The sequence below is a fragment of the Leptopilina heterotoma genome, unplaced genomic scaffold, assembly GCF_015476425.1.
Source record: "Leptopilina heterotoma isolate Lh14 unplaced genomic scaffold, ASM1547642v1 Lhet_234, whole genome shotgun sequence".
In the NCBI taxonomy this organism is placed as follows: domain Eukaryota; kingdom Metazoa; phylum Arthropoda; class Insecta; order Hymenoptera; family Figitidae; genus Leptopilina; species Leptopilina heterotoma.
In genome coordinates this window covers 480,318-502,777 of record NW_025110951.1, presented here as the reverse complement: position 1 = coordinate 502,777, position 22,460 = coordinate 480,318, and the positions used below count along the sequence as shown (strand labels likewise).

Sequence of the window (22,460 nt, the reverse complement as noted above, 5' to 3'; positions counted from 1 at the left end):
CAAATATATTTTAAACAATTTTTTTAAAAGAATTCAATTATTCTTAATTTTTTTATAAATAGCAAAGTTTTTCGTTAAATTTCAATTATTTTTAAAAATTTCCATAAAATTTTTCGGAACAATTAAATTATTTTCAAAAAATTTAGTTTAATGCTCAAACAGGATTCAATTATTTTTAAAAACTAATCATATTCTTCTGAAGAATTCAATTATTTTCAGACATTTTTTAAAATTTCTCGTTAAGAATTCAATTATTTTAAATTTTTTTATAAATAAAAAATTTTTTGTCAAAATTTAATTATAATAAAAAATTTGAATAAAATTCTTGGAAAAATTTCAATTATATTCTAACCAAATTTTTGTTATATTCCTTGAAAGAATTAAATTATTTTCAAAAATTTGCATAAAATTTTTCGAAACAATTCAATTATTTTCAATAACAATTTTAGATAAATTCTCAAAAAAAATTCAATTATTTTCAAAAATGTTGATAAAAATTTTTCTAAATAATTCATTATTATTAATTCATTATTATCATAAATAATGAAATTCTTCAAAGAAATTTAACTTTTTTAAATAGAATTTTAATAAAATTTCCCGAAAAATTCAATTATTTCTTTAAATAATAAAATCTTTAGAGAAATTTAATTATTTTCATAATTAATAAAATTCTTCTTAGGATTTCAATTATTTTCAAAAATTCAATTATCTTCATAAAAAATAAAGTTCTTTTGAAAATTTCAATTATTTTCAAAAATTTTTTTTAAATACTTCCTAAAAATTTAATTATTTCCATAAAAAATAAAATTCTTTGCAGGATTTTAATTATTTTTATAAATAATACAATTCTTTAGAAAAATCCAATTATTTTAAATTTTAATTTAATGAAAATTTACTAAAGAATTAAATTATTTTCATAAATAATAAGATTCTTCAGAGGTTTTCAATTATTTTGAATGGAATTTTAATGAAACATTTTTCAAATAATTTAATTATTTCCATAAATAATAAAATTCTTCAAAGAATTTTAATTATTTTCAAAAAATTTGAATGGAATTGAAATGATGAAAATAATTTTGATGAAGTCACAGTGACAATATTTGTATAAGTTATTTAATTTTAAAGATTTAAATCTAATATTTTTTTTCAGTGAATCAGAATTTTTTTGTAGTGTCAGGAAAAATGTTAAAATTCTGTCTGGAAAATCAGGGAAAAACAAAATTAAATTTTTGTGGCAACCCTGCAATTGTGAGACCATTGCTTTGAATCGAATTTTGTTCTTTTTTTTATTTTATTTGAGCGGATTTTTTTTTAATTTTGGTGAAGAAAAAATCGGATTTGAATTAGAAACTGATTTCAGTAAATAAATAAAATCAGATTTTAATTAGAAGAAGTGAATTTAATACTGTGAAATTTAAATCAAGATTTAAATAAACAAAATCGGGTTTGTTTAATAAGATTTTAAAAATAGTATATAGACAAAATAATAAATAAATATATAATAGTGAAATGGTGGAAAAAAGTAAAATAGTGAATGGAAAATGTAAAAAATTTAATTCAAATTAAATCTGATTTAACTGCAAAAACTGATTTTAATCAAAAAGAAATCCGATTTTGCATATTTTTTTTCCGTTTTTTATGGAATTTCGTTATTTCGTTATTCAATATATTATTTCCTTCGCACGCAATTAGTTGTTTAATCAGCGATGAACCATTTGATATTAAAAATGAAACAATTTTCTTCAATTCTTGTTTTCTAATTTCACATGGTCATCCAGCTTATTTTTTCGTATAAATAATATTGCAAAAAACTCTCCAACCACTTTTTTCAGCTTTAATTTATTTCTTAGAGGTTTATTTCTTTTTATTGTATTTTTTTTAGGAAAGCAAATCGACATCTTTTACTTATCTTTTTTTCAATTTTCATCATTAAACATTATTTTTTTTAAAACTACTAACAAATTTTTGGGTATTTCGTAATCGAGGTGTCTGAATATTTTCAATTTTTAATTTTGCATTAAGGAACCGAATTTATTTTGTCAGCGATTATCTTAATTATAATTTAAAACTTTTATTTATTTTCTATGGTGATTATAAAAATGTACCTGCTTATTTTCACACAAAAAGAATGTTTTTGCTTCTCTAAATTTGACAATGGATAAGTTTAAGAAAAAGATGTTAAATTATTTAAAAGTGAAATATTTTTATTTTTAAATATTTCTGCTTTTTACGTTTTTAGTATTAATTAATTAATACTTTAGTTTATTAATTATTAATGAATTAATTATTTTTATTTCTATTATTATTATCATTATTATAAATATTATTATTATTATTATTATAATTAAATTTTTTTTATGAAATTCTCTTTCAGAGAGACGAGATTTACTTTCCCTGGGGAAGATTACTTTGTTGGCCACCGCAACAAGCTTTGGTTGTTGAAAGAATGCACTCGGGAGCGAGAAGATTTGTCATTCTTGATTTTGGATCGTCTGTTTTACTCACTGATTTGATGATTCCATCGTGTGTTGATTTAGTATCGTTGTCTATTGATATTTGGAACAAAAGCGAGGAATTGGATGGAACACGTTTGGCCGTTGCCGGTGACATTGGCTATAAACCACTCGTGATCAGCGATCTTCAACCACCACCGGTTTGCAGATATCTTAAGGTTCGTGCTATTTAGAATTTAAAAATTAATTTAATTTTTAATTTAGATAATTTCTTTACAATTATATATTTTTTTAATTTAACGAACTCGTTTGACATACAACTTAATCAAAAATTAAAAAAAGAAAACTGCAAAATTCTCAGTTTTGTTTTCATTTTTCTCTACAGATCACGATGATTGGTAGATATGGAATGACAGTGACGAGATGTAAAATTCCGCTGGGAATGTTTTATGGTCACTTGGTGATTTTACCGGGTGAGGATTATTCAGAATTGAAGGCAAGTCAATCAAGTCTCAGTGGAACCGAGGCCAATATGCAAGCGACAGTTGAATCACAATGTCAAATTTTGTCGGCTCTTGCCGAAGATGTTCAGTGCAGGTATTTGATTATTTTTTATTTATAAAGAAAATAATTTTTTTTTAAATTCTATATTTTTCAAATTCAAATTTTTCTTATATTCAATATTCAAGATATTCAATTTTTTGAAACTTGTTCTGAATTTAAGGTCGTTTTCTTGTTTTTTTTTCAGATTCAGTTTGGCGACTGAGAAACTCAAGAGCTTTTTGGATCCTCTTCTTTGTACCGAGACACCAAATGTCGTTCACATGCAACATTATCTCTCTCAGAATAAAAACTCGTCAGAGAGCAAGGAACAACCATCAGCGAAAATTCTCGCGACATATCAGGTAAAATTAGCAATTATAAAAAAGTTATTTTAGTTTTTTAATTATAATAATCGTCGTTTTTTATTATTTTTTTGAGAAATTATAATAATTGTTTTTTTAATTTTTTGTTGTTGTTGAAAAATTCAGAAACTATTTTATTAATTTAATTTTCGTGTCATTCTTCTCTTTAACTTTATTTTATAAATTAAAATTAATCATTTTCATTTTATAATAGGATATTATAAAATGAAAATAAATAAACTAAATTAAATGATTAAACAAAATAAAGAATTATAAAGTATTAATGAATGTTTCTTTATTCAAGGAATGCATTATGTTCCAACATCAATTGAATGTCGTTCGTGGAGTGTGGAGACGATTGGAGTCGTGGAGAGGACCTCGAAATACGCCATCGAGCTCCTTGGCAAGTGCTTCCAGCGATAAATTGAAAATACTTGGAGAAACTTTGCTAGACATTCTATTGTACACCGTTTATGAAATTGGACCCGTTCCAAGCGTAAGATTCTTTTCTTTTAATTTATCACTCACCCTTTTTAGTTTTTATGTTTCTTTTTAATTAATATCTTTCTATTCTTTTTAATAGTACTTTTTTAATTAATATCTTTCTAACTAGTTTTTTTTTGTATTTAATAGTAGATTTTTAATTAATATCTTTCTAATTATTTTTTTTTGTATTTAATAGTAGCTTCTTAATTAATATTTTTTAAATGCGTGTTCTGTCCAGGTTCCGGCAACTTTGTACGAAGCGTTCACGCCGACGATTTGCGAGAAACTTTTCAAATCGATTTGCGTCGTAACTCCGGCACCTCGTCTACAGCTTCATGCCGTCGCATTACTTGCACGAATGGCCGGACATCAACCGTGGTGGGGAAATTTCCTCGCCAATACACTCACGACACTATTCACGGCCTCGTCTACCCACATTTTCCCTCAAGACAGGTAAAAAAAACAAAATAAAAAGAACAATAACAAAATAATAAAAATTAAGAAACAATTTTTCCATTTGAAAGCTTTTCTAATACTTTGAAAATTTAATTTTTTTATTTACCCCCAAATTCATTTAATGATCACTTTATTAACAGAATAAGAATTTAAATATAAATAGAAAAAATAACAAGTAGAAAATAATTTTTTAGTATTAATAATTTAAAGAAAAATAATAATATTGTTCTAGTATTTGTTGTATTTTTGGACTTTTCCTCTAAGCTTGAAATCATTTTACAGGGTCTTCATTTTACTAACATTCCTCGGACGAAAATCACTGATAACGGGCGCAAACAAATCATCGGTTATTGACGCGATGGTCCGTACGCTTGGTAGACTTCTGGCCCCAATTTCCAATCGGGAGCAATCCAGTTCAAATCAACTCGACACAACACTCATTAGTTGGGTCCTTCTCTTCCTCTCCGTGTGCTTAGACACTACCGCTTCACATTCCCAGTATCTTGACGACAATCATGAGAAAACCAAAGAACAAGGTCAGTGCAAAATTCTAAAGAGCTCAGCCACAAAAAAATTAATGACAAAAACACTTTGTTTAATTAAAGAAAAAAACTAAACAGAATTTAGTAAATTAGAAATATTTAAATATATCTAATTTACTAAATTAATCCTTTATTCGAAAAGAAAGAAAAATATTATTTATATTTATTTATTTTATTGTTATAATTTGTTTTAAATTACGTTTTTTTAAATAGGACTCTCGTCGAGATGGGATTTCATTCATGGGGAATCGTCAATGCAGCGAAAATACTCGAAATCAAATAGATCGTCGAGTTGCACGAATCACAAGAGAAAATTGCAGAAGCGTTTAATGCATCACAAGCAGCAACTTCAAGATTTTGAGCAAGCAAAAAAGGCATTTCAAGCAACGTCGCAGGCACGATCGGCATTATCATCGCAAGCGGCGACATTGTCGAGTAAACTCGAGGCTGCTTTAAAATCGCAGGAACGATTTTTCAAGAAAACAGTCAAACAACATTCCGTGAAACACATCAAGGATTTACTCTCAATGAGCAATGAACTTTATTCATCGCGGAGTTCACGAATTCCAACACATCCAAGTGGACGGTATGAAATGACAAACAATTTTTTATTAAAATTTATTATTATAATAATTCAAAGTCTTCTGAAATTAGTTAAATTTTTTAATATATATATTTAATTAATTATTAAAAATAATGGATTTATTGAAGAATTTTAGTTAAAAACACCAAAAAAAATATTGAATTTTTGAGAAGTTGGAAATAATTGTTCAAAAGTTTAATTATGTTCAAAATTTTTTTTAAATTCTCGTCAAAATTTATAAATAATAAAATCCTTCTCCGAAATTCAATTATTTTTAAAAATTCTATTCAAATTCTTGGCAAATTTTTAATTATTTTAAAGAATTTTTCTCAATTTTAATAAAATTTACCAAAAAAAATTCAATTATTTTACAAAAATCTTCATAATCATTTAATTATTTTCAAAATAATTATAATTAAATTCCTCTAAGGTATTTAATTTTTTTCAAAAATTTCCATAAATTTCTTCGAAACAATTCAATTATTGTTTAATAATTTTAGTGAAATTCTCAACAAGATTCAATTATTTAAAAAAAAATTTAAATCATATTTTTCAGAATGATTCAATTATTTTTAAAAAGTTTGATAAAATTCTTCCCAAGAATTCCATTATCTCAAAATTAATAAAATTCTTTCCATAAATTGAATTATTATCAAGAATTTTAATAAAATTCTTTACAAAACTAATGTTTTTTAATATTCAATTATCTCAAAATTAGTAAAATGCTTTCCAGAAATTGAATTATTATCAAGAATTTTAATAAAATTCTTTACAAAACTAATATTTTTTAAAAGATTTTTGAATAAAAAATCTTCCCAAGAATTGAATTATCTTTAGCAATAATAAAATTTTTCCCAGAAAATCAATTATTTTTAAAAAATTTAATAATATTCTTCGTCAGAATTCAATTATTTTCAATACATTTTAAATAAAATTTCTCTAAAGAATTCAATTATTTTCAAAAATTTCAAAATTTTTTTATGAGAATTCAATTCTTTTGAATAGAATTTTAATTAAATTGCCCCGTAGAATATAATTATTGTCAAAGTATTATTAAAATTTTAAGCAATCATTCAATTATTTCAGATTAAAAATTATAAAAATTATAATATTTATAAAAAATTTTAAACACAAGATTAAAATAATTTGAATAAAAATAAATAAAATAATTATTATTTATTAAAACTCGTCAAAAGAATTCAGTTCTTTAAAGATTTGTTAATGAAATTCTTAATGAGAATTCAATTTTAAAAAATCTTCAATTATTCAATAAATTATTTATTTTTGTATTTAAATAATTGAATTTCCGTAGAATTTTGTAATAAAAATTTATTTAAAAATTAATTTTAGTTAAAATCTTAATTGTTGTGAAAATGTAATCATAATTAAATATTTATTTAAAAACAGAAGTTATTGATGTTTTCAAATAATTTTACAATTAAAGAAATTCGAAAATAAATGTATTGGGACATTTTTTGCGTGTCTAATCATTTTTAGAGTGAATCAAAATATTTTTTAGGGAAAAGGTCAAAAATTTTCTCTATAATTCAGGGATAAGGGGCCATCCATAAACCACGTAGCCTCTTGAGGGGGAGGGGGGGTCAAGCAATTGACTACGACAAGAGGAAAAAATGGCGCTAATACATGTAATAGCGTACTACATGGGGGGAGGGGGGGGGGTCAAAATTCCCAAAAAATGGGGCTACGTGGTTTATGGACGGCCCCTAAGTCCGGGAAAGACAAAATTTAAATTTTTGTGTCAACTCTGTTAAATTTTTTAAATTCTTTTTTGTATTATTTAAAACATTTTTTGTATTATTTCATTTGTTTTCTGATTAGAGTGTCAAAAATTCGATCTATTTCGGTGAAAATTTTTTAATTTGAATTTTTGTTTCTTTTTTTATAGTTTGAAATTAAAATATTTGTAATTTTTTTATAGTTAGAATTAATTAAATAAAAGGAATTACTTTTTTTTCTTGACAGTAGAACGGAGAGTAATAATGAACCAGAAGTTGATTACACGACAAATCTATCGCATCAGAATGTTTTACCAGTGGCGAGAGGACTCGTTGCTTTAATTATAAATAATTCTTCAAACATGGACATGTTTCTCCTGGCTTGCAAGGTACATTTTTATTATCTTTCAATAATAATTAATAGAATTATTTATTTTACAAGTGTCGATATAATTTTAAATTTATTTTGATTTAATTTTTAATTACTATTTCTTTCCTTTTAATTTGTAACAAAAATAGGTAGTCGCGAGGCTTGTAATTTCCACGCGACCTGCAATTAGTTTGGGCGAACTCATGACAGAGGAACAACTTTTAAAACTCGTAAAATTAGCAACTGGAGCGTCGGACACTGCTTGGTCGATTCACGCAGTTTCCTGTTTACTGCAAGATCTTCTCGAAGGTGAATTTTTTCCTCTAAATTCCTTTAAATTTCTTTTTAATTTTTTCTTTCTTTTACAAAATATACTTTAATTTAGTAAAAATATATTTATAATTTCACTTAAAAGCTATTTTTGAAAGCTTCCTTGAAAATAAGTTATTTAAATTAAGTTTTTAAAATTAATCTAATCGAATTTTAAGGAGAATTGAAATTCTCCTTGTTTTGCGTAATTAAATAAAATAGTTAAATAAATAATATTCAAATTGATTCGAAATTCTGTTTAATTAATTAATGTCAATTATTTAAATTAAAACAATTTTAAAATGGAATTTTCTTTTGGTTCAACAATTTTGTTAATTTCCAGGTGGAAGATTGTATCCAAGATTGACAAATGCACATAAAGCGAGTCCGTCGGAGGAAATATTCGATCTACTTGGCGCAGAGGAGGCGAGGGGCAGTAATGACGAGGAACCGGCACCGGTTGCTGGAACAAGTAACTCGTCGAGCACTTTGGGCGCCGACGAGGGCTTTGCGGATGGCGATGACGATACACAGGACAGTATTGTCGTGAATCCACCTAATGCGTCAACCTCGAAATCAAATGGTTTCAGTCTTCCCTCACTCTTCGAATCTGACGACAGTGAACTGGAGATTTATCTTGACGATATTCTCGAGCGTGGAAAAAGTATCATGAAAAAAGGCGGAACCATTCCGAAATATCCTTCGTCTTCAAGTTCCTGGTATTTACTGATACTTTTTTATTATTATTTTTTTAACTTTTTTAAAATTAAAACTTTTTAAAATTTTTTATACTTTTAATTAAAATTAATTAAACTTTTTTATAATTAGTTTTGGTTCTTATTGAGGAAGCTTTCTTTAGTATCTTTTTTTTTGGTGAAATATTTGAAATGCTTTTATTAACGTTATTTTTAAAAAATACTTCTAACTGAAGGAGTAATTCTAGGATTTCTCGCCCTAGGACTTTTGTCTCCTTGGCGGTGGACGCACGTTTGGAGTATGGAGTTGAAACTGCGGTGGAAATCGCTTTGAGAAGACTCTCCACACTTGGCGCTTATAATTTGCCTCTCAGTTTAAACGCTACTATTAACGTAAGTTTCTTCGTGAGTGAAAATCCAGAAGTGGGAATAAAAAAAAATTATTTTAATATTATAGCTATAGGGACGTATTACAAAATTAATTTATTTGGAAAAATTCTCAATTTTCAGGTTCCTCCTTCGGATTCGACACGAAATTCACAATCGGGCACTTCGAGGCAAAATCCTGGCTGGAACGAACGAACGCAGGAGACTTGGAATTCAAATGATACCGTTCCTTCGAGTTTAATGATGCTTACGCGTTGTTTCGATAAAATTTTTTCCGAAATGTATATTCAGGTAAGAAAAAGAAAAGTAGTTTTCTTATTTGAAAAATCGGCTTCTATTTACAGAAGTAGATTAAAAAAAAAATTCATTTAAAAAATTTGAATTAGAATTAAAAACAAGAAAGTGTAAAATTAATTGAGACTGATTTTGTTTTTTTGATTGAAGCGAGATGGAACGAGTTTCGAGCTGGTTCTGCAACTCTGGTTGACGTTGAATTTAGACGCATCGACAGAATTAAGTAATTCGTCTCAATTTGACACATCGTTGACGCCAGTTATTCCACTGAGTTCAACGGCGATTTCGGGGATAATTTCGGTACTTTCTTGGCATTCTTGTGTTTCGCTGAGAGCTTGGTGCCACGCATTGCAGTGTTTAACACTGGCAAGTAATCAACCGTTGCAAACTGATGCGCCAGAAGCTGCGAACTGCAGTACACCACTTGATGGACTTTTGGGCGGAATGGCCGGTTGCATTGTCAAGGAAAGAAATATGGGACCAATGCTTCTCAGGCTCTTGTCTGGAAGTGGTCTCAATGCCGATACATCCGACAAACAATACGGAATGGTGCGTTTCATTGCAATTATTAATTTTTTGTAACTTTAGTCATAAGACACAGTGATTCTTGAAGTAGATACAGAAAATTAAATATATTATTTTAATTACATTTATTGTTCAAATTCATTTAAAAATTCAAACATTAATTGTGTACTTTTTTGTAGGCTGGACCAATAGTTTGTCAAGCGCTGCAGGACTTTTTGGTGCGCCTGGAACTCTGGTGCGATGTAATAACTCCCGGAAGTACCTTGGGCAATGCCCTGAAGGAATTGCTCCTCTGGCTCGTCTATCAACTGGTCCAACCCGGCGGACCATTGGCAGTTCGTCGTGGACCACTCGACGCGCAATGCAAACTAATCACATCCCTTCTGAATTTAAATTTCACCCACACGGATCTTGGAACAGCAATGAGCATCACCGAATGTGTCAGCGAACTTGTTTCCACTTATGTGCGAGGTTACGGCGTCGAGGCCCAATGTCGTGGACTCGTCGATTCATCGAATCCATCGAATAACTTCGGTGGACTCTATGCCTGCGTTCTTGGTGGTGACGCGCGACAAAATCGTCCCGCCTCCTGGGATTCTCTGATTGTTGCTCTCATTAAACTCGTTTGTCGTTTGGTTCAAACGCCACTGCCGAGTGTGAGGAGTGTGCGAACTGACTCGATGACGGAAATGGAACTTGGTGAACTGGTGAATTCTCAGAGAAGTGGTGGTGGTGGTAGTGGTAGCAGTGGGAAAATGGAGGCGCAGACTTCGACGAACACTTCGCAGACGGACGAGAGTAAAGTTGCGGAACAACAGCAGACGTCGTCGATGAGAATGCAACAACAACAGCAGCAGCAGCAACAGCAACAACAGAGTGGAACACCGAAACCGAGAGTGCCGTGTGTGGCTGACACGGTTCTGCAGCATGAGCCGACGATGATGAGATTGTTGGGTGCACTAGGTCATAGTACGGGTTCATCTTTGGCTATGTTGCTTGGCGATAGTTCGGCTAGTAAGGCGACGGCAGATCTCGGTGATCCGCCGTCAATTCCCGATGCGACTTTTCAATTGCTCTCGACACTCACCAAGAAGGCGAGCAGTCCTACTTTGGTGTTGAATCCTGTTAATCAGTACCTTGCTTCTTGTAAGTTAGAATCTTTTCTTCATTTTCCTTTTTTCATTAGAATTTGTGCCTAAGTATATTGGATTTTTAGATTGAGCTTCAATGAAAAAATACAATCGACTTAGACACCCTCTTAAAAGTAGATTAAAATTTAATTTATTAATTTAAAATTAATTAATTAGAAAAAGTAGATCTCTTTCTAATTAATCTTTATCATTATCTTTAATCATTTTTGCTTGTTCAAGCCTAGGATAATATGACTTTTTCAAAGAGATCTCGACTTACAGTCGATCCGAGGCCTTTACATTTGAAAAAAAAATTATTTTTGATTCTTAAAATTTTTTCTCTATTTGCAGCATGTGGAAAATCGACATTAAGTCGTCAGCTGGGAATGATGCAACTCTCAGAGCCACTTCTCTGGTACATTCTCCGCGTTCTCGACAATGAAACATCATTGGCAATTTTCACCGGAATGGGAGGTGTTAAAGTACTTTGTGAGAATCTGGTGAAATCGAGTAAGGCAAATAACGAGGGTGGATACGCGTCACCTGGTGTTATCGCCCTCGTCATGCAACATCTTTCAAATACACCAAATATCGCCTCGTCAAGTGGAAGTAGCAGCAGCAGTAGTAGCGGTAGTGGTTTAGTGAATTTCGCACCACTTGGAACAATCACTTGGGTTAATTCAACAGCACAGCCGGCCGATGTTCTAATACAGAGTCCAACGCCACAGAGAAGAACGCGAACGGCCGCGTGGACATATCATTTCTATCCGGACGAGGCATGGGTCGATCTCACGATAACATTGAAATGTGCAATTTTACTCAAGGAAGTTGAACTCCAACCACACGTCACTTCATTGGCGACGTGTCCTTCGGCCGTCGCTTTAGAAATTGCACGCGAAGCAAATTCAGCAATGACTCCCGTTTGTCCACCAATGTCAACTGCTGGATTGACTTTCATTAAAATTACTCTTTCTCAACCAAAAGTCGCCACTGCCGTTCTCGTCCGACTTTATAAACCGAAAGACTCACCGGATATTAGTTTGAGCAACATTCAAATTCTCGGTAAGGGCTTTTATTTTCTTGTTGGCAAATTATTTTATTTACTCTTTTATTTTCTATTTTCTCTATTGGTAAAAATTGAATTAGAATTGAATTGAAATTGAATTGAAAATTTACTTGTTCGCAAATTTCCGAGTCGAAGACTCGAAGTGATCGCTTTCTTCATGTTTTATAATAAATATTCTTTTATGTTGTTGAATTTCAAAAAGATTTGAATTTGAATGTTTTGAAAATCTGATTTTCTATTGAAAAATAATATTAATTAAATATTTATTTAAAAAAGAACTTTTTTATGTTTTGGAATAATTTTCTAATTAATGAAATTCGTAAATAAATGTAATAGAACATTTTTTTGAGTGTCTAATAATTTTTAGAGTTAATCAGAATATTCTTCAGATGAAAAGTGCAAATTTTGTCTGGAAATCAGGAAAAAAGTCAGAGAAAGACAAATTAAGTAACTTTTTGTGTCAATTCTGGAATTGAAATCAAAATCAAAAATAGTTTTTAAATTTTTATTTCTGTTATTTTTTCAGGAACGACCGCATTTGGAGATACGAAATCAACAATCGAATCTCTGGACGAGGAGCAATTGACAAAGAAAAGTCTAGGGTGGCTGCGATTATTGCATCAGTGTTTGTCAGTTAGTGCAATGAATGCGCGACTCGCCGAAGAGGTTCTAAATTCCGCTGCTTCAGTGGAGGGACTCGTTGAATCGTGCTGTAATCTTCTACTCCTACCGGCGCCTTCTCTATTCACATCAAATCTGGAACGTGTTCTATTTCAATTAGGACTGCATTCTCGAGAATTGGGATTATTGCTGATTAATTTGCTTCTAAACAATCGATCAGCGACGCTTTTTCAGGCATCCACTTCGAATCAGGAGACATCAACAGTGCAAATGGTCATTGAATTGTTGCAGCAACTTTGCTGCTCTCAGGACACGCATTGCGCGACACGTATGGCTGCGGTGCTTGAGTGGCTCGAGGAAGTCGCCCGCAATTGCTCGAATCAAGCGCAATCGCAGAGCTCATCACCGCCGGCTGTTTATATTCATTGCATTTCGTCTGTTATTTGGAAAGTGTCACAATTGGTAAGTTTAACTATAATCAAGTATTTTCAATAAAAACTATTTTATTGGCTTTTGAATCAAAAGTTATCCTAAAAGTTTTTTAACTAGTGGATTAATGAAAAAATAAAGCTAAATATTAACATTTGATTTTCAGGAACCGCCGAAGTACAATTTATCAAATCTCCTAACGGACAGTCTCTTCGACGCCCTCTTTCAATGGACCCTAGTTCTGGATCCACATTCGGCTCTCAAGGAAGCTGTCGACTCAGTTCTCTGTGCATTTTGTCACGTTCAACCAAACGCATTTTTCATGCTCTTTCAACGACTGCAAATATTCGTGCCAGTTTATTGTGGTGACGAACAGCAGCAGCAGCATTCGGCGTCAGTTTCTGACGACACAAAGGAAACGGAAATACAAACAGACGACACGAAAAGTGGCATTAACGCAAAAACGCTATTCACAGCGAGTCTCATGCTCACCGAGAATCGATATCTCAATCTCAGCGAGGGCCAACTGTTGACAATTGCCGCCGTATCCCGTTCGCCGACAATTATCGAAAAACTCATTCAAGAGGGACTTCCCTCATTTTTAATTGATACAATCACGGAATTTTGTGTCATTGAACAGGCGAAATTCAATCGTCAATCGTCGTTGGAGGGAAAGAATAATTGCGAGGCACGTCTCACTGATAATGATAAAGTTGCTGCTGGGGAAACGCAACAAAATAATCATTCCGGCCTCTGTATGACGGAACCGGAAAATATTGCGGTGGTACTGGAATTTTTATCGTTGGTTTGCTCCGAGGGTAGAATGAGAGATTGGCTCGGCAAGGAGGGAAGTGATTTTTGGTTGCCGCTGTTGTCGTTGTTGAGTAATCGACCAATTGAAAATCCCTCGACGTCGTTGTCGAGAAATTCGAAAACTAGCCTCGCCTATGGAACGTTGGAGAGTGCGATGATTAAATTCTTGTCCAAGTGTTGCTGGTGTCATCCGGCTAATCAGAAACTTTTGGCTGAATTGTTGACTGACGTGATTCTACAGCACAGAACGCCGCCGAATGTACGTTATTTACATGGAATTTCGGGATTTACAAGACGATTGATTCTTCAACTTTTACTCGAGGGCGAGAAGGTTCTTGTCTCGGTGACTTCGGAAACGCCGATGAAAAATTCAAATACTGTGGTTAATTATAATATGCCAGTGATACCGCCACATCCGGCACATCCACTTGGACATTATCATCAGTTACTTTACATGTCGACGCAGGCGACTGTCGCTGATATTTTGCAACAGGTGTTTGGTACTTGGCTCTTGATTTTGCTGCCGAATAATAAAGGAAGTGAAGCGAGCACAAGCGGTGAGTTTTGTTTCAGAATTTTTTCATTTTAGACCATCGATCGAATTTAAGGCTAAAAAAACGTATTAATTTCTTCTAGATTTTCTCTTAATTTTCTGCTTTTAGAATTTTGAACTTTTATTCGAAAATTAAATAATTACTTTAAAATAAGTGTTAAAATATTGTTGTTGAATATTATCAATTGAAATTTTCAAAAATTGGAAATTAACTTTTTAGCTAAATTCTCTAAATTTTTACTACAACTCTTCTAAAATTCAATTATTTTTTAGAATTTTCAATTAAAATTCTTCTCTAAATCAATTTATTATTTTCAATAATATTCATTAAATTCTTAAGAATTATATTAAAATTGTTGAATTTTTATTAAAACTCTTGAAAATAATTGAAATGAATAGAAAAGATTTAATTAAAACTTTAAAAATAAATAATTTTCTCTCAAAAATTTTATCAAAATTGTTGAAAGTAATTGAACTTTTATTAAAACTTTGGAAAATAATTGAATTTCTCCTAGGAATTTTACTATTTATAAAAATAATTGAATTCTTCCCAAGAATTTTATTATTTTCCTTGGAAGAATTTTATTTTTTATGAATATAATTGAATTTTATTAGAATTTTTGAAAATAATTGTGATGAGAAAAAAATTATTCTTTTCGAGTCAAAGACTCCGAGTCTTTGACTCGGAAAGAATAATTTTTTTCTCATCTATATAATAAATGTTTTGTCGCTTGTTCTTCTTGAATGAATAATTTCCTTATGAAATTTAGGAATATTAGTAATTAATAAATAATCTGTTTTTTAGGAATGAATCATCCGAAAGAATTCTGGGAAACTGACATGTCCCTCGTCGCCGGGAGTTTGAGCGTCGCGGCCGGTAACACGGCGAAGGATAAGCGAGCAAAGGAAGCGTCAAATCGTTCGCAAGCACGAGCTCCACACCCGATGCTTCGAAAGTCTCGTCTCACCACTGACGCCACTTCATCCTCATCCTCGTCATCGTCAAAATCCCTTAGCAATCTCGCCGCGACAAGTCACGCAAACGTCTCCAATCAACAGTACCTGATACACTCGTCACATCCCAACGTTCCTCTGCCGCCCGACATGACAATAGCTCAGCTACTCTCCCTCACTGCCGACTCTGGTGTTTCCCTCTCCGATCCTTGTTTGCACCTGATCCTCCGTCAACGAAGCAAGGACACCAAGGACCTGGATCTCACGAAAACATCTCCGCTCTACAATCACTCGTCGAGCATTGATTCATCACTGGAGGTGTTCAGCTCGGGCGGTGGTCTCGCTGTCCTGGCGAAGCACTTGCCTTTGGTCTATCCGGACTCGGGACGACCGTCAGCGATTGTGGAGAAATCACCATCGCCTGAGCAGACCGACACCGAGTGGGTGAAAATCGAGCCGAATGAGTACGAGTACGATTTGGAGGAGGGAGGACCTGTGGCGGAGACGAAAGTCGCGCCTCCGACGCCCAATGTCCCTCCGCACTCGCTCACGGCGTTTGGATTGTTTCTGAGATTGCCGGGGTACTCGGAGGTGTTGCTGAGGGACAGGAAGAGGGCGCAGTGTTTGTTGAGATTGGCCCTGGGAGTGACGGACGACGGAGAGGGTGGGGAGATTCTGACCTCGCCTATTGCCGCCTCTCTGCCTACGCTTCCGTTTCAGGTGTTGAAACAACTCCTGGAGGACACGCCGCCGACGACGGACGATGGCCTTCTGTTGAGAAGGACAATAATCGACGTGGGGGCGGTCCTTTTACTCTTGAACTGCTTCGCGATCTTTACCCACCAGACCGGACAGAGCGAAATCGAAACCAAGTCCGGACGAAGTGATGACAAGTCCCACCTCTACTGGGCGAAGGGAACGGGCTTTGGAACCGGATCAACGGCGCAAAGTTGGAACGTCGAGCAGGCTTTGATGAGACAACGCTCCGAGGAGGAGCACGTGACGGTTCTTCTCCAAGTACTCGCGAGCTATATTGGAGTTGGCGATCAACCGCAGAAGGAACTTCCGGCACAGTTTCCGGAATTGCTCTCGACGTCGTGCTTGATACCGGCTCTGTCGTCGTACTTGCGGAATGACTCGGTGCTGGACATGGCGAGACATATTCCACTGTACCGAGCTGTGCTGCAATTGCTGAGAGCGATGGCGCTTTCGTATCAATTGGCACCGTTGCTGCTTCCCAGTGGCGACAAGGCGCCGGATCCGTCGATCGTCTCGCTGCTGTCGAGCATGAGGGTTTGTGTCGACACCTACATGAATAAGATTAATAGAACGAGGGGCAGTAAGAAGAGCACGCCGAAGTATCCGGAACATTCCGAGGACGATGAGGGTTTGGCGACTTTGATCTCGGATATTCAGGAGAGTTCGACTGTGGTTGAGAATGCGACGGCGAGACTCACGGGAATCAATGACGAGAGAGGTGGACCGAGTCCTTCGGCTCCCGAGTTGCCGCTGAGGAGCATTGAGCAGAGGTACCTGGAGGTTATGAAGAGACTGCAATTCGGTAAGATGATCATTTTTTTCGAATTTCAGAATTTGAAGTGAAATCACTTCAAAAGTAATTGTATTTTTTTGAGGAAATAATTTAAAAATAATTAATTGATAAGTTGGTTAATAATTAAATTTTCCTTAATTTTGAATATTCAGATACATTCGAAATGATAACGGAGAATCCCGACGGTGGAGGGTACAAATTTGCGGTTTCGTATCATTTTGAATCGAATATGAGAGCAACTGGTGAGCGAAGTCACCCAACGAGAGTCAAGAGACTGGCACAAGAGGCTGTCACCCTTTCTACGGCACTGCCACTTTCCTACAGTAGCAGCGTTTTTGTCAGATGTGATACCGATAGATTAGATGTCATGAAGGTAAATTTCTTCTTATTGTTTCCATTTAATTCGATTTTTGAATATTTAAAATTCAAAATTAGTTAAAATTAAAATTGTAAAATATTTAAATTTTGTCAAAATTCGTCAACAGGTGCTAATAACCGGACCAGCAGAAACTCCCTACGCGAATGGCTGCTTTGAGTTCGATGTCTATTTCCCGGCGGAATATCCAAACAGTCCAATGATGATTAATTTAGAGACAACTGGCTGTCGTACCGTTAGATTTAATCCAAACCTATACAATGATGGTAAAGTGTGCCTCAGTGTTCTTAATACTTGGCACGGTCGTCCTGAAGAAAAATGGAACGCTCACACTAGCAGTTTTCTCCAGGTAAAATTAAAATCAATCTTCTGATATTTATATTTCTGAATTCTATAGAATTTATTTCTTGTTTTTAATAAGATAAGTCAATATTTAATTATTTAATATTATTATGTATTTTGCAGGTTTTAGTATCAATTCAATCACTGATTCTGGTTTCGGAACCGTATTTCAACGAGCCAGGATACGAGCGTTCTCGGGGAACTCCCAGTGGCGCTCAATCTAGTCAAGAATATAATGCTAATATTTGCCAAGCCACTGCGAAATGGGCAATGCTTGACCAAATACGAAATCCGTGTCCTTGTTTTAAAGAGGTATGGAAAATTTTAAATTGTTTTAAAATTTAAACCAGTAGGAAATAAAATCATAATTTATTGTGGGTCAATTTTAAAAATATTATAAAAACCTTGAATTTTTCGCACCTTAAAAATTTGAAAAGTTACTGTTCTAATTTTAACAAGAAGGATTTAATTTTGGTTAATTTTAAATTGAATTTGAATTTTTAATTTTAATTGAATTCTTAAAGAATTTTAAAAAATTTATTCAAAATAAAATAGATTTAGAGAAAAATTTTAATTAAAGATTCTGAAAAGTAATTAATTTTAAAAAATTACTTTTTTTGCGACTTAAAGTCGATCTAAAATCTAAATTGTATTTAAGAAAAATAGTAACAGTGAACAAAAGTTTGATAATATAAAACAGAAAAAATTACATGAGTAAAAATACTATTTTAACTATTTTGAAAAATTTTTTTTAATAAAAATTAATTTGCAGGTAATACACACGCATTTCTGGCTTAAGAGGCATGAAATTGTCGCACAAATCGAAGGATGGATACGAGACATGGAAATGCATGGGGCTGATAGAAGATCAGGCAGAACAATTTCCCTGAATGCTCTAGCTCTAAGGGTAAGTGAAAAAATTAATTCTAAATTTCTACATTTAAAAATGTATTTTTCTAATATAAAAATTCAGGGTGGCTAGCGTCTTCAAAAAAAAATCATGTTTTCTTTTTTCTTTTATGGAAAGAGACACGAATTTACTTTCCTTTTTTTTTATATATAAACCTTGAATTTTTAAAGAACTTATTTTTAAATTTATTTTCATATTTATCGCAAAATTTGATAAACGTATTTTTTTCTTTGTATACTTTTTTCGTACATTTTTCTTATGGTATTTTTTCCTTGCGTATTTTTTTTCGTACTTTATTCTTATGGTATTTTTATTATTTTTGTACTTTTTTTCGTATTTTTTTTCCTTTTCGTATTATTTATATTTAGAAGCGAGAATTTATAAATTATGATAAAAACGCTATTAATACATTTATTTACAAAATTTATTACTTATTATTTTGTATTCTTTTTTTATTTTATTTTTCAATTTATTTTTTATTTTGTTTTCTATTTTATTTTTCAATTTATTTTCTATTTTATTTAAAATTTTGTTTTTTACTCCATTTAATCTGATCTTTATCTTGTTTTTCAATTTTATTTATGTTTAAATACCAACTATGGGAATTTGAATTTTATAAATGGATTTTTTTTAAATTATTTTTTCGCGTTTCTTCCATCCGAATATTATTCGGAAATATTTAGTTTACAATATTAATAAATTCGACGTTTGAAGAATATCTACAAAAAAGCGAAAATTCCTTTTTTAATAATTGAAAATCTGATTTAAATTCTTCGACTAATTTTTTATTACACACGGAAATTAAAAAAGAACAAAAATTCTTGTTCAGAAATCTGAAAAATAAAATTAGATAAAAATAGGGTAAAACTTAGAGAAAAGAAAACTTTACTTAATTAATTAGAAATTTAAGTTTTAATTAGAAATTTAAAAAAAATGATTTTGAAATCATCAAAATTACTGGGAAAATTTAATCGAAAAGGGAAGTATTATCAGAAGATGAAACGCTAGTGAAAAATAGAAATAGCCACCTTGAAAAATAGAAGATAGATTATAGAATTTCGGAATTTAAAAAAAAGAAAAACCCCAAAAAACATGAAAATTTTGCCCTGCAGCGACACTATAGGCTACTGCGAGAAGAACTAAATAAACTGCCAACGCCAGACGGACTGGAGGATCTAGTGGAACCGCTGCCATCGCCTGGCTCACCAATCGAACTCTCAGGCACACCAGGTACACCAAGTTCGCCTCCATCGTCAGTTGTTACCTCGACAACTGCCATAAGCGCACCCCACAACAATAATCCAATCGCCTCCATCAGCAATGCCGCCGCCGCCGCCGCTGCTGCAAGTGCCGCGAGTCTCGTTCATCACGAGATCGACACCGACGTCGAAATGGAGAAGATGGTTTCCAAAGTGTGCGAATAGCTAATGAGTGTTAGTTGATGAGATTGTTGGACATTTTAAAAAGTCTATTTACTAGTGTTTTACCCTACGGAGGTCATTGTTTTTTTTTTTTTATTTTTTTTTAAAGAGAGAAAGAGAGAGAAACAAAACCAAAATTGACTTGAATTCCCTTTTTGTCAAAAAAAAACTTCAAAACAAGAAAGAAATCGAATTTCTAGAGTATTTGAAGATTTCAAACTTTCGATGATGAGCAAAATTGATGTGTGATTTTTATTGACACGTTCTTCGAGTTTTTGTCTTTTTTTTTTGTTTTCAATGAGTGTGAGTGAAAAAAAATCGACTGACGAGAGAAAAAGAGAGGCTGAGTGAGAGATTTTTTCGTTATTATTACAATTTTTTTCTATTTCTTGTCGCTATTTGTGTGTATTTAAAAAAAAAATCATGACTGGAGGAAAATTTATTGCAAAATTCATTTTTCAGAAAACTTTTCTCTCTTTTTCGTATATCGTGATAAGTTTTCAAAAATTTTCCCCCCTCTTTTAAGTTTTCCAGTGGAAATTTTCTTTTAATTTTTAATCGATTCATTCGGTGAAATTCAAATTTTGAAAATTTCTACAGAAGTGAATTTGTATCTTTTGGACAAATTTTTAATTCTTTGGGGAAAAAATACAAAATTAAATTTTTAGTCTCTTTTTGTTTCATATTTTTTTTTATTTTCAATTACATACCTATTTTATTTTGTTTTTCGCGAAAAGAGAGAAGAGTCGATTTTTGAAATGCGTCAATCAAAAAGTCAAGATCATTTTCGTGAAACATTTTAAATTTAGAGAACGAAAAGATCGAGTCAATTAAAAAGAAAAGTTTAATTACTTGAAGTAATTAATTTCCTGTTTTCCTCTGTAAAGCAAGTTTGTGTTTATCTTTTGTACTTTCTTTTTAAAAAAAAGAATTAATGTTCGTTTTTGTTATTTTTTACAAAAGTTGCGCAAAGAATTTTTTTTTTTAAAATGATTTAAGAAAATTTTTATTCCTTTTCTGAAAGAAAAGAAAAAACGAGATCAAGAAAGAGAGAAAGAAAGAGAGAGAGAGAGTGAGTGAATAAGAGAAAGATTTATATATATATATATATGAAAAATTTGAGCGCGTACTTATGTTTTGTTTATATATATACGTAATCTTTTTTCCTCTTTTCATTTTTTCATTTTATTAATTTCTATTTTTTTAATTTTCAAGTTTTCAAATTTTCAAAAAGTTCTTTTTCAATTCTTTGTTTTTATTTTAATTTTTTTTTTATTTTTGTTAATAAGAGTGTCAAAATGGAAAAAGTGCATTCGATGTAGATAGTGTGTGATTATTTAGATATACGCGACGATTGTGAGAGCGCCATTAAACGTTTAAAAAAAAACAATACAAACAAAAACAAAAAAAAAAAAACCGATTACTGTAAATAATCTTCGTATTTCACACACACACGCATACACTCACACGTGCACGCATGACGCGTACGAGAGCAGTAAATATGCATAGATATGTCTTTATAATTTAAAAAAAATATAAGTAATTGCAAGAATGCTCCATACAAAAAAAAAAGTATCGTATTTGACGCATGAACTCCGGTTAAAAACGATGATGAACGCTGTGACGTGATTTAAAAAATGCTTGGAACGGAGAAAACTATGTTAATAATTAATTATTTATAATAAACTATTATCACGCAATATTGATATTATATTTATTGGAAATATTTACGTTGGGATTTTTCGAATTATTATCTGAAATTTTAGGGAAATTTCTTGAATTTAGAAAAAAACGATTATTTAGCAAAAAAATTAGTAAAAAGAAATTTTTAGAATTCATCGTCCTAAATTGTGAAATTGACACGAATTCTAATATAAAACCTTCAAATTTTTCTATGTCGAACAATAATTCATTTTTAAATAACTTAATTCTTCTTAATTAAAAAACTTAATTATCATAAAATTATTACTTAGAAATTATTTAATAAATAATTTTACTTAAATATTTAAAAATTAATTGAATTTTAAAAGAGTTGCGTTTACAATTTTTGCAAATAAATGAATTTCAAAAGGTTTCAATTTGAAATTTTAGAAAATTTCAATTTTTAATTAATTTAATTACAAATTTTAAAGAACTTAGTTTTTTAAAGAATTTTAATTCAAATTCTTTTAAAATTAGTTGAATATTTTTTTAAGAAGTTACAAATAATAGGCATTTTAGAAATAATTGAATTTTGAAAAAATTTCAAATTCAAATCTTTGAAAAATTTGAATTCTGCTTAAGATTTCAATTATTTTCATAAATATGTAGAAAAATTCTTCACTAAAATTCAATTATTTTAAAAAATTTTAATAAAATTTCTTGCAGAAATTCAATTATTTTAAGAATAAGAATAAGAATTCTTTGCAAGAATTCAATTATTTTTAGAAATTATAATAAAATTGTTCACAGAAATTCAATTATTTAAAAAAATTTTAATAAAATTTTCAAAAAATTTTTAATTCTTTTCAAAATTAATTAAATTTTTTGCAGAAATTCAATTATTTTAACAA

At 31.4% G+C, this 22,460-nt stretch overlaps 1 protein-coding gene across 7 annotated transcripts in view; it reads left to right on the top strand.

Moving 5' to 3' along the window:
• Positions 1-20,024, top strand: part of LOC122502563 (baculoviral IAP repeat-containing protein 6) — a 43,350-nt gene extending 23,326 nt beyond the window's left edge. For 2 of the 7 annotated variants that reach the window (XM_043612690.1, XM_043612687.1), the window contains 23 exons: positions 2,375-2,671; positions 2,839-3,050; positions 3,202-3,358; positions 3,663-3,854; positions 4,083-4,297; positions 4,583-4,836; positions 5,056-5,428; positions 7,409-7,550; positions 7,681-7,840; positions 8,184-8,559; positions 8,799-8,928; positions 9,046-9,213; positions 9,367-9,765; positions 9,921-10,887; positions 11,223-11,933; positions 12,464-13,020; positions 13,154-14,357; positions 15,159-16,868; positions 17,012-17,232; positions 17,345-17,584; positions 17,701-17,889; positions 18,350-18,484; positions 19,600-20,024. In XM_043612690.1, coding sequence (XP_043468625.1) covers positions 2,375-2,671; positions 2,839-3,050; positions 3,202-3,358; positions 3,663-3,854; positions 4,083-4,297; positions 4,583-4,836; positions 5,056-5,428; positions 7,409-7,550; positions 7,681-7,840; positions 8,184-8,559; positions 8,799-8,928; positions 9,046-9,213; positions 9,367-9,765; positions 9,921-10,887; positions 11,223-11,933; positions 12,464-13,020; positions 13,154-14,357; positions 15,159-16,868; positions 17,012-17,232; positions 17,345-17,584; positions 17,701-17,889; positions 18,350-18,484; positions 19,600-19,911 — 9,321 coding nt within the window. In that variant the 3' untranslated portion in view covers positions 19,912-20,024. Of the gene's footprint in view, positions 1-2,374; positions 2,672-2,838; positions 3,051-3,201; positions 3,359-3,662; positions 3,855-4,082; positions 4,298-4,582; positions 4,837-5,055; positions 5,429-7,408; positions 7,551-7,680; positions 7,841-8,183; positions 8,560-8,771; positions 8,929-9,045; positions 9,214-9,366; positions 9,766-9,920; positions 10,888-11,222; positions 11,934-12,463; positions 13,021-13,153; positions 14,358-15,158; positions 16,869-17,011; positions 17,233-17,344; positions 17,585-17,700; positions 17,890-18,349; positions 18,485-19,599 lie in introns of all 7 variants that reach the window. The other 5 variants (XM_043612689.1, XM_043612683.1, XM_043612688.1 and 2 more) reach the window with 4 other exon arrangements.
• The last annotated feature ends 2,436 nt before the right edge of the window (positions 20,025-22,460 follow it).